The sequence below is a fragment of the Pongo pygmaeus genome, chromosome 6 (assembly GCF_028885625.2).
Source record: "Pongo pygmaeus isolate AG05252 chromosome 6, NHGRI_mPonPyg2-v2.0_pri, whole genome shotgun sequence".
NCBI classification, from domain to species: Eukaryota; Metazoa; Chordata; class Mammalia; order Primates; family Hominidae; genus Pongo; species Pongo pygmaeus.
The window spans coordinates 97,914,409-97,926,772 of NC_072379.2; the positions used below are offsets into that span (position 1 = coordinate 97,914,409).

At 35.5% G+C, this 12,364-nt stretch overlaps 1 protein-coding gene across 4 annotated transcripts in view; it reads right to left on the reverse strand.

The window, feature by feature from the left end:
- Window positions 1-1,320: 1,320 nt before the first annotated feature.
- The window catches only part of GNAI1 (G protein subunit alpha i1), an 84,891-nt gene continuing 73,847 nt past the window's right edge, over window positions 1,321-12,364 (reverse strand). For all 4 annotated transcript variants that reach the window (XM_054494807.2, XM_054494810.2, XM_054494811.2 and 1 more), the window contains 3 exons: window positions 9,604-9,733; window positions 7,805-7,958; window positions 1,321-3,426 (listed from right to left, as the gene is read on the reverse strand). In XM_054494807.2, coding sequence (XP_054350782.1) covers window positions 3,236-3,426; window positions 7,805-7,958; window positions 9,604-9,733 — 475 coding nt within the window. In that variant the 3' untranslated portion in view covers window positions 1,321-3,235. The remainder of the gene's footprint in view (window positions 3,427-7,804; window positions 7,959-9,603; window positions 9,734-12,364) is intronic.

Here is a 12,364-nt window from a genome sequence, read left to right on the forward strand (position 1 = left end):
GAGAACATATGGATTTTAATCAGTACTTTTTCAGTAACAAACTGAATTCGATTAAACTAGATTAGGCATAAAAAAGTAGACTTTTAGAAGGGTACTGAAATGAATGAAGAGAATTTTAGAAACCACAAGCGCCTTAGGGACTTTAAGAATGGCAACTGGGACTATGATTGGCTCACTTGTCCAATGCTGGAGGACTTGGATTGGTCAGGTCTAAGCCTATAGACTGAGAAGTAACAAATGCGACTGGCAGCTCTATCAGAATCATGTAGTTCCCAGAAGGGCACCCTGAAGAACAGATGCCAGAGGAGTCTGAAAGAGGTATCACAAACAAATTTAAAAGTGCCAACAAATTTTACACACCATTTTAAAAGTGCTAATAAAAATAACACTGACAGACACAAATGAACACTTCCCACATTGTAGGCACTGCTCTAAGCATATCACATGTAGTAAGTAATACAGTACTTGGAGGAAGCCCAGGTTATGCACAGGACATTATTCGGATACAGTGTAGAAAGGAATAAGGAAGTAGTGAAGAAGCCTCAGGTGATGAAGAGCATTAAGGTGCTCTTCATCAGGTGATGCAGGTGATGGGAGGCTAACTTATACTTAATTTTATTGACAAATCAGAGCCAATGTAGATCAAGGCATAGCAGGTGATAGGGCCACAGTTCTATATTAGGATAACTAACCTGGGTTTTTCGGGAAGAGAGAAATGGGAGGTGGTGAATTTAACTAATAAGCCATTTCAAGAGGAAGTTTAGCAAAGACTTCAATAGGTAGTAGTAGGAATAGAAAGGAAAACAAACAAAAAACAGATGTAAGGCTTTGTAGAACTGTCAGTAAACTGAAACGGAGATAAGGAATCCTAAGAGTTCCACCTAATACATGCAGGGCTTAAAACTTAGATGACGGGTTGAGACGTGCAGCAAACCACCATGGCACATGTACACCTATGTAACAAACCTGCATGTTCTGCACACGTATCCCAGAACTTAAACTAAAAAGTTCCCCATTGAAGGAATAAATGATGATGGTACTTAGTAAGGAAAAATGGCAAAGTCAGGGTGAGAACTGGTTTAAGGAGAGAATGATGATGAATTTAGTTTGGAATATAATGAGTTACAGCAGGCAATGAATTCTCAGAAGGGGATATCAAGAAGGCAATTCCAAATGTGGCATCACATCTCATAGCTTGGAGCAGGGAAAATTTGAGCTTCTGGAGTAGCTGAAATTGTAAAAAGAGCATAGAAAAAGAAGAAATGAAGATACAACAGACTGATACTTAAATTCTAATCCAAAATGTACTTAGCCAATAGGTTTGTAAAATTTTAAAAATTTAAATTTATTAGGATTTATTAACACAATTACACAGAACAAAGTTCAGGATTTCATTAATGATGGTCACCAATATGTGCTTCTTTGTGGCTTTTTAACCCATAATTCTCATGATTCAAATTTATTCATATTATAGTTGAATTTCATACATAGCTTCACAATGTGGATATTACAGGTCCACCAGTAAAATTAATGAAAACATATCTTTCATGAAAGGCACATAAATAATCTAAGCTAACACATTTAAGGAATTTTGATAACTTTGAATTTCTTTACATTACAAAGAAGAAAATCCTCCAAACGAAACAGATATGAATATAGTTTATGGTTACACACACACACACACACACACTTCAACAAATATACTTCAACCCAGTGACAACGCGTAACTTGGAAACTACTTACCAGCAACGTGTACTGAAAGACTAATTTTTTCCAAGATGAGTAAAAAAAGGAGGGTGGGGTGGGGAGTGCTGTTTACTTTGCTGAAACAAGGTCAGAGACGACACACCATGAATAATCAAAAGAAAATTATTCTATCAAAGCTCAGCATCTAGCTGATACATAACGCTTATTTGAGCATACATATAATCACTGACTTATTAAATACTATTACTCATTTTCTAAGTGTAATTGTCCATTTCATTCTCAGAAATAATAGCATAATTGAAAAAGAAATGATATAAACTCAAGCAAGTGGAGAAACTTGAATTATCTAAGGGAAAAAAGTAATTTTAACAGAGTGTGATAATTACATTTGAAACTAGTTATATGTGTAAATTTAAATCTTGCATTATATCAGCAATAGAGTATTCAAAGATCCTTCTCGTTATCTTCCCAACAAGGAGCTATCATGTATGCTAGGTACAAGAGACTCCTCAAGGGAAATAAAAGCCTCACCAATGAATGTCTCAAAATTCATTATGCCCACAGGTGTTTTTTTTTTTTACCCAAAAAAATGCTCTTAGGATCTCTCCAAACTTAGTTATAAACAAAAAGTAGTTATTTAAAGTGTATAAAAATTAATATGACACCACCTTTGAGGCAATGCATTAATATCAGCCAAATATTAAAATTCAGAGTGAAAACAAGTGAATAAAAACTATGTGTGTACAATAAGTCTAAGACACTATATCCTCAAAAATCTGAAATTTTAGTTTTTCAAACCAAATCTAATGTGGAATCTAATGTAAAATTAAATTATTTTATTTTCTTAAAGTAGGAAAAATCAAAATGCATACAATGTTTAAATAGTTGATCCAAAGGCAGGTGTATTCATCTTAAGAACATTTCAATAAAACACATAAAATTTAAAGAACAAATCATGTTATTAAAATAGTCTGTGCAATGTTTGTACAAATAACATTTTTATTAATACAAGTATACATATAATCAAGATAAGGGCTGTAATGTTTCCTAATATTAATTACTGTACTTAAAAATTTACAGGACATGAACATAAATAAAGCTGTTTAAAACTGGCAAACATAGTAATAGTCTGTCATTCAGTACAAGGTATATTTATGTTATTTCCAAAGCCATCACCCTAAAATCCTAAGTTGCCACTCTTAAAACCTAAAAATAATGTCGAAAACTAAAGTCATAAATACATGTATACATACATTTGCATATTTACACTTATGCAGAAATCATCAATATACTAGAGCCCAGCTTTAACACTGTCCTTCAGTTTCACACTGCAGGACCATCTGTCACATTTAAGAAAGGTCCTTCTGTTACTTTCAGTTAAAAAAAACAAAACAGAACAACTTTGGTCAAGTCCCAGATGCATTTGCCTTATATTACATTCTGTGTTGCTGCAAGACTCTAGTCTACAGAGATCCATATATAAGTACTCATTTGGTTTGAAAATGCATTTTACCATTAACTGCAAAACTTAAAAGAGACCACAATCTTTTAGATTATTTTTTATGATGACATCTGTTACAGCATCAAAAACAAACTGCACATTCTTAGTATCTGTGGCACATGTGAAGTGGGTGTATATTTCCTTTGTGTCCTTTCTTTTATTGAGGTCTTCAAACTGACATTGAATATATGCAGCTGCCTCTTCATATGTGTTTGATCCTGAGATGGAAAAAGGAAAGAAACATAACGCAAAAAGTTAAAATAACTGCTTAAAATATTGAATTCAGTTTCATACAGTTTCATTCAGGGACTCCTTAACTGTGCTTTCCCTTCTAGAATGGGAGACACTATTTCTTCTAAATGAAAAACACTCCATGTTAATTACCTTTAATGACCGTAAGTTATCCCTTAAATTAAACAAAAAATTTCCTTTACATGGCATTCCGTGTTCATCATGATCTTTGTTCCCGCCTCAATCCCCAAATGCCAGATCTTTTATCCTCTTATCCTGTGTCCTCTACACCCCAACTCAGATGCTTGATGACGGCATGCTATTTCAGTTCTGGCCCAATGGTGGATAAAAAAATGTTGGCTGAATGCTGATCAGTATTTTTTCCTCCCTTTTCTATATACACATTAATTAGCATTATTCACTCATTTTTCTTTATTCAAAAATTGTACCAAGGTCTACAATGATGTTTAGGAGTATGAGGTTACAAAAAAAGTGAATGACACACTCCAGCTTTCAGGTTATTGACTATAAAAGACTTCCTCTGAGTACAAACACTCCAGAAATTGTTTGGCAATATCTAAAGATAATCACACACACACTCTGACCCCGCAATTCAGTTTCTAGATATACACTTGACAGACCTGTGTATCACTGAAGACATAGAAGAAGTGAGAATGAAAGTACTCAGTAACATGAATTAATCTCCTAAGTGTACTGTTGAGCAAAAGAAGCTAGATGCAAAAAGATCACATACTGTATGATCCAACAATGTTTGAAAAATGAACTGGTGAGGATAAACACCTCACCAATAGTGTCTGTGGAACATGTGAAGTGGGTATATATTTCCTTTGTGTTCTTTCTTTTATTAAGGTCTTCAGTGAGTAATCAGTGATTACTCTGTGTATGGGGTGTGAGTGTGTTATGTGTGTGTTGTGGGGAGGGTGTGATTGGTTAAGACTGAGAGGAAGCATGATGGGGCTTTCTGGGGTCCTGAAGCTGTTTGGTTTCTTGACCTGAGTGGTGGATACTTGTATGTTCACCTTTAAAAACACACTTATGCTGAGGGTGTGTGTGTACATATGTATGTATGTACGTAATATTATAATATACATTAATGTATATAATGTAATGCTCTATGTAATGCTTCAATAAAAAAACTGAAAAACATTCAAATTTCATTTGGAAAAAAACTGTTTAAACCCCTCTTTTGTAGTAATAATCCAAAATTATCTGCCAGGCTTTCAAGGTCCTCTACTACCCAGCCTGCTCTGCAGTGCCATCATTCTGAGATCCTCTCCTCCACACTGGCGCTCACCCCAGGTCCATGTCGTGAGGACCTAACATGCAAAATGCCACCTGTGGTACTGTATGTAGTACTTCGTCTTCATTCTACTTCACCAGCTGAGATCTCTGCCTGCCTTCACATTTGCTCAAAATTGGCACTCCATCTAACTTTTCCTAATTAATCAAATCTAGCTGGGTTCTCTATCACTTAAAAACTTTTTCCTCCTCCTAGAAATAACTATTTCAGTTTTTGTTATATTGCTTTATAGAGTCTTAAATTCTTTTTCAGTGTTGAGTCTCCTAAACTAGAATGTGAACTCTTCAAGAGTAAATATCATACCCCACCAGCCTCATACTCCTTTTATATCTTATAGAATCCAGTGTAATACAATGTGACAAATACCCATAGGAATGTTGTGTAATGTGCTATGACTGCATAGATTATGAGATTTTTATTAGGGATAAAAAGGTACTAAAGTTTTTAAGTTTACATTTTAACTCTTTTATATCACTAGAAATCACATACTTTTAAAAATCAAATTTTATTAAATCATAAGTTTCGTTCTCCAAAATTTTAAAGCAATCAACAGCATCTTGTTGGCCCACAGAAGCTAATGCAACTGCTAAATTAAACTATGCTTCAGCCAAACAGCTTACATTGAGTGCCTAGCTCAATTTGCTCTATATATCCTAGGCAGCTAGCTACGTTACCCTAAAAGCTACAACACATATGAATGAACATTCTTCATTCTGATTTTAAGTCTTAAGAAACAAATGGCAAAGTAGGGACAGGAGAGCAAATATGATAGATTGTTTTTTAATGTGTGATAGAATTGTCCTGAACAAAGGTAAGTATAGGTGATAACCAGGTTCAAAAATGAAGAACTGGGAGGCTGATGACACAATCAAAAGGGAAAGAGAAGAGATCTGAGTGTAAACAAGAAAAAGAGTTCTGTTTGAGCTTCAGGTGCTAACCAACCAACCAACCAACCAACCAAACAACAACAAAACATGTATGTTCAAGCAGTTGCTAATGTAAATCTAAGGCTTCAGAGAGAAATTAGGGCTGACCACAAAATTTAGCCTATTGAGAATAGATATGACTATGAAAGGATAGAGAGCAAAGATGACATGACTGCAGATGAAATTGGTGAAGTGCAACATACAGTAAAAAGAAGAGGAGGAGAAGGATAACACAGGAGCAGACAGACAGGAGATAAATCAAGTGAGTTGTTTAGGGGCTACACAGGGTTCTTCCACAGCCATAGGAAATTGAGAGTTGTGGCTGAAGCAAGAAGCAACTGAATCAATACTTAGGGCATGCCTTGGAGATCTTAAACAACAATCTTAACTCTGGGGATGTGAAAGAATTATGTAATATTCTTTTTGTGCAAAGATTCTGAAGTCAAGTATTCTTATTAACTTAAGCAAAACACAAACAAAAATTCCTAAACACACTGTCTACTTGGCAAGGAAAGAGCTAACAAGCATATTCATAGTTGCTCTAAAATCTCCGTAGGTATACAATATTTATGGATTCACTTGGGGAATCTGGTACTATGAATTAGCACAAAATGGCTACATCATAGAATATGATAAAAATAAACTGAAAAATATATTCAAATAAGGGAAAAATTAAGCCATCTTGACTCTGGATAACTTATTTCTAATAAGCACAAAAAAAAGTTCCTGAATACAGTGATTTAGGACTATGACTTTCAAAAAGAAACCAAAGCTTTAAAGTAAGTAACTGTGTGAAATTAGTTTGAACTGAAGTGTAACTTCACAGTACACAAAAAGAGCTATAAGTAACATGATTATATTTACCAAAGAACCCTCCCCTTTTCGTTCCACTGAATGTTTAATTAAATATAGCCTAGTCGTTCATAGTCTAGGAGCAGGAGGACAATGGACTTGGGTATGGAACTGGACTCTGGCTTCATGAAGCCCCGGTATTCTCATTTGTATGGGTAGGGATACCTGAGCACTGACATCACAGGGTTGTCTTAACATTTCCTGTAAAATGGCAGTGAATACTCGTCGTACAATTTACTCAACACAAGACTGAGGAAAATTCTGTTTATAAAAAAACAAATTCTTGAGACTTTAAAAAAAAAAAAACAGGAAGAGTAGGGTGAGGGTAAATAACTAAAGTCTTCAAACTGTCTAGATTTGGAGATTACATAAACCAGTGGTAATCAAACTACTTGTTTTTTTTAAGGCATATTGAATGCTCCTCACTAAAATAAAACTTTACTCAATACGTAAACCAGATGAAAGCTGAGTTACTCTGCTTTAATGAAAAAGTTATAAGGTGGTGGGTTGCAGGGGGCAGTAATTAGCTCTGTTCCCTCTCCCATTTCCACCTTCAACAGCAACCCAGGAGGTGCTCCAAGGAACTCAACTAAACTAAAACTAATGTTTTAGCCCAACTCCTGACTTCACAGATGGAATACTGAGACCTAGGTGAACTGCCTTGTTCAAGATCAAAGAGCTAATTATGGAAAAGTCAGGACTGTACTTCAGGTCTACTTTCCTTACTCCAGGGAATTTTCCATCATAGTAAAATTAAAGCACTATTGACAGCCTCATTACCAAAGTTTAGGCTTCTTGTGAAACCTTCCCTGCCCTTCTGGAAGAGTTAGCTGCCTCAACGATCCTGTCTTCATTTCCCCTTACTATAATGTTCATGTTCCTTTTTAGCAGTAGGTTGCACTGCTATTGCTTGTTGTTTAAGTATGTCTGTCTTTGAGATTAGATGGTGGGCAGAGACATGTCTTATTTATTGTACATCACACAGTACCTGATATGAAATCTGTTAACTGGATTTAAAAAATAGTATTTTAACTTGGAGTCATCACTAAAAATTATCTAACAGCTTTTCCATAAAATGAATACATTATTTTCATCCACATCTTAAGGAAATTTTTGTGCTCAACTGCAGTTTGATAAATAATACCCCTTAAAGGTCTAAGAATCACTAAGCCAAGAGATTTAAATTAACAACTGAATTCTTGCCTTAGGGGAAGTTTCACTTAGAAATATGTAACTTGACAAGTTATTCCCAGAAAAGTAAAATACCTGCATATTCTGGATAGCATATAGTGAGAGGGCTCTTTTTGATTTTTTCTTCAAAGAGATCCTTCTTGTTTAGAAAAAGTATAATGGATGTATCTGTAAACCACTTGTTGTTACATATGCTGTCAAACAACTTCATGCTTTCATGCATTCGATTCTGTAATAGCAAAAAATAAAATCAATTGTCACTAACAGCAAGGATTTCTGAGGATTATTTTAAAAAATAATAGGTGTTGTAATAAAACAGAGTTTAGTCATTGAAAAATACATATCACAAAAAAAATTTCTGCCATTTCAGAACACACTTTCACTTTAGGTGAGAGAAGTGTCTAATCATCTTTCATCACTTTTTGCATTCAACTTTTACTTGCTAAGTGCCCACTATATGTCATGCTCTGTGCCAGGGAACATCCTGCTACAGGACATTATAATCTAGGGATGTGAAGTGTGAACATGTGAAAAGAAATGACATTGTCATAGAGTTCATTTCATCTAAGTTTCCATTAAAAGATAAATAGAGGTTTTTAAAGATTAATAAATTAAATTGAACAAGCTAAGACCCAATTGGCCCAATACTCTAAATATTATAATAAATATAAATACTGGAAGGACATTTCCAATTCCTGTTTCTTGACCTTCCAGGATCTGTGCTCATCAAAAAGGGCACTGATACATTTTATAGTGCTGAAATGAGAGAAATGAACATGTGGTGTTGCATTGCACCTACTGCACTATAATTTCGTAGACTTGATTTTAAAAATACAATCGTCTCTCGGTATACTCAGGGGGATTAGTACAAACATCCCCAAGGGTACCAAAATCTGCATACATTCAAGTCCAGCAGGCGGTTCGGTGGAACCCGCATACAGGAAAAGCTGACTTTCTGTATACTCAGGTTTTGCATCCCATGAATGTGCTTCGCTGAAAAAAAATTCTCATATATGTGGACCCATGCAGCTTAAACCCATCTTGTTCAAGGGTCAACTGAACAAAACCGACATTTCTTCTCTTTTTCCCACTTTGTAATAAAGTTAACTTAAAATGACAAAGTTTCACATTTCTATTTAAAAACATTTCCCTCATATTAGTGGTACATTGAAACCTATCTGAAAATTACAGGGCAGCAACAAAGCATAACATATATTAAAGATTTACTGGCTGGGTGCGGTGGCTCAGGCCTGTAATCTCAGCACCTTGGGAGGCCGAGGTGGGTGGCTCACCTGAGGTCAAGAGTTTGCAACTAGCCTAGCCAACATGGTGAAACCCCATTTCTACTAAAAATACAAAAATCAGCTGGGTGTGGTGGCATGTGCCTGTAATCCCAGCTACTCGGGAGGCTGAGGCAGGAGAACTGGCTTGAACCTGGGAGGTGGAGGTTGCAGTGAGCAGAGATGGTGCCACTGCACTCCAGCCTGGCAACAGAGCGAGACTCCGTCTCAAAAAAAAAAAAAAAAAGATTAACTAAACTAACAGAAGTAACAAATTAAGAAAAGGGAATCTTGGACTACTATGTAACTATATTTCCATGTGCTATGTTGATATTAGATATAGAAATGCATAGTTAAGCTTACAGGCTTGAGGTGAGATTGACTCTCCATGTTTTCCTTTTCCTCAAGATCCACCTGTGCTTCTCTAGTATATTTCTCTTTTATTAGGCAAATAGAAAAGTTAGAGGAAAGACCCTGTACTTTCAAATTGTTACAGACATTAGAAAGAATTTAAGAATTTTTCCCAGAAAAATTCTTGGCAACACCTTCAGATCTTCATGTTTCAAGCTCAACTCTTAAAGTAGTTCTACTTGCCATTTCTTCATCTTCAGCTAGAACCAGGTCGTAGTCACTCAGTGCTACACAGAAGATGATCGCCGTCACTCCTTCGAAGCAATGAATCCACTTCTTCCGCTCAGATCTCTGACCTCCCACATCAAACATTCTGTTAAGAGGAGAAATGAGTTAACATCACATTAAGTGTTCAAAAAGCTCTGAGAAGTTCTTTAATGCTAACAAAAAAAGCTCCGAATAGTTGTGGAAATGTCTGATGAAAAGGAAGGAGAGGAGGACTTTATGGGAGGAAAAAAATGTCACAAACTGGACTTCTCAAAAGGGGAAAAAAATCTGCTAGTTTTTAAAATTTTTGATTGAAGGGAGGGTATCTCTAAAAAAAAAAAAAAGCGAAAACAAAAATACCCTCAAAAAACGAGACATTAATACACATGAGAACACTTAGAACATTAAAGCAAATACAAATGAATGGACTGCACTGTGTGTAAACACTGAGAAGTCACATGAAGCAACTGGGGAATGCAGAGATCAAAGAGTAAATATTCCATTTACCACAGTCACGGAACACTGAAGCAGAGAACAGAGACCCCCTCCTCCTACTAAAACATGTCGTTTTAACTCAGAAGTAATAAGCAAGGCTTTGATGTAAGGAAGAAACCATTTCAGGTAAGAACATATACGGCAAGCAAATAAAATTCAGATAGGGAAAAATAGGTTTGCATAAAAAGTAAAATCATGATACATTACAAAATGAGAGAACTGAAATATGAAATGAGGGATCCTACTGAATGGCCTTAAAATTTAGAATGAAAAAAATTCAATTTTTACACAATATACAATAGTGGACCACTGTAAGTTAGTGAACAAAGTAGTAGCAAAATCAAACAATATAAAGACAATAGTCTATTCCTTTTCTAAGACTTTATAAAGTTAAGCAAAAGTTAAAATTTGCATAGACTACATTATGCAACCTAGAAATAACCACTTATATAATGAAAACACCATGCGAACTGGTACATTTTTAAAGGCTCCATTTATCTAGATGGTGCACTAATTAAAATAGTCCCTATTTAATTCCCAGGCAAAAAGAATTTTCCCTACAGAGCAGTACTGGCCTATAAACCAAATCTGAGTACATCAACTAGTATTGTTACTTTTATGATCACTTAAGTGGGCTTCTTCATTCTTTTGGCTTAGCTGGTACCATTGTTCATTAAATTCAGGTAAGCTATATAACAAAATGTTTCTACCACAAAATAAATCACAGAGTTAAGATGTAAAAAGCATAGCTGGTAATAAAGATCAAACAAGAACAAAATAAATGACAGTAAATTAAAATGATATAAATTGGGTTACCATTTGCTAAAATGCCCAGGAACACAATTTGAAAATAACTTTAATGAAAAGATAGCATATCTCAGATAACTTCTCTGATTAGATGTCACACATCCCCTGTCCATCCAATAATAGATGTCAATAACAACCCAAATGACCCTAGCCCACATTTCCTCTCTGTGATGGTATAGTTTTGTGTGTTAACTTGGCTACGCCATCATACATTTATCTAGGTGTTATATAATGAAACACTTATTTAGATGTTGCTGTGAAGGTATTTTATAGATATGATTAACATCTGTAATCAGTTTACTTTAAGTAATGGAGACTGTCCTTAATAATATAACAGCCCTCAATCACTCTACAGGCTAAAACTGGCAAAAACTGAGGTTTCCCAGAAGAAAATGTAATTCTTCCTCGACAATGTTATGACATTTCATGTCCAAGCTTGCCAGCCTACCCTACAAACTTCGGACTTGTTAGCCTTCATAATCCCATAAACCAATTCCTTGAAATAAACATAACCTACTGGATCTGCTTTTCTGGTGAATACTGATGACACAACTTTAGTGCAGAGAGTGAGGTGCTACTCTAACAAATACCTAAAAACATGGAAGTGACTTTGGAATTGGGTAATATGTAGGAGGTAGAAGAATATTTAAGCATTTGACAGAAAAGAAAACTACACTATCTTGAAGAGATTGCTGGTAGAAATAGGGAGATTAAAGACAATTCTGCTAAGAGCTGAGATGGAAATAAAGCTGGAAAGAACCTTCTGTTGTCTTAGAGAATACATGTATCATCATGGACAGAATGCTGGTAGATATACAAATGTTAAAGGAGCTTTTTAACGAGGCCTCAGAAGGAAATGAAAACATGTTATTATACACTACAGGGAAGACAGTCCTTGTTATAAAGTGGCAAACAGCTGGCTGAACTGTGTGTTTCAGCGCTGGGTGGAAGGTGCAACTTCTAAGCAATGAACTTGGATATTTAACCGAGGAAAACTGCAAGCAAAGTGCAGATGGCTACAGTTTCCTGCTTGCTGCTTATAGCAAAATGAGAGTGGAAAAGATAAACTGAGGAATGAACTATTAAGCCAAATGGAAACAGACACACAGGGAAGGAGGGCATGTGATGACAGGTGGAGAATGGTCCCGGTCATAAACAAAGAACTCAGAGTCTAAGCTAGTGGTTCTCAAACTTTGATGTGACTCAGAATGTTAGGAGTCAGACGTTGCTAGTTTGGGGGACCATCCTTTTGAGGATCAATTAATCCCCAAGCCTTAATTAATTAGAAGCAACATAATTAATCCAGAAGCAACAATGACAGAGAACTGATATTACAAATGATCAAACTGCTTAAGTTTGTTGGAATTCAGAGAGAGCTAGATGAAGAGAATAACTAGAAGAAACACTAATTTTTATCACTGCTTTCATTTTCCAT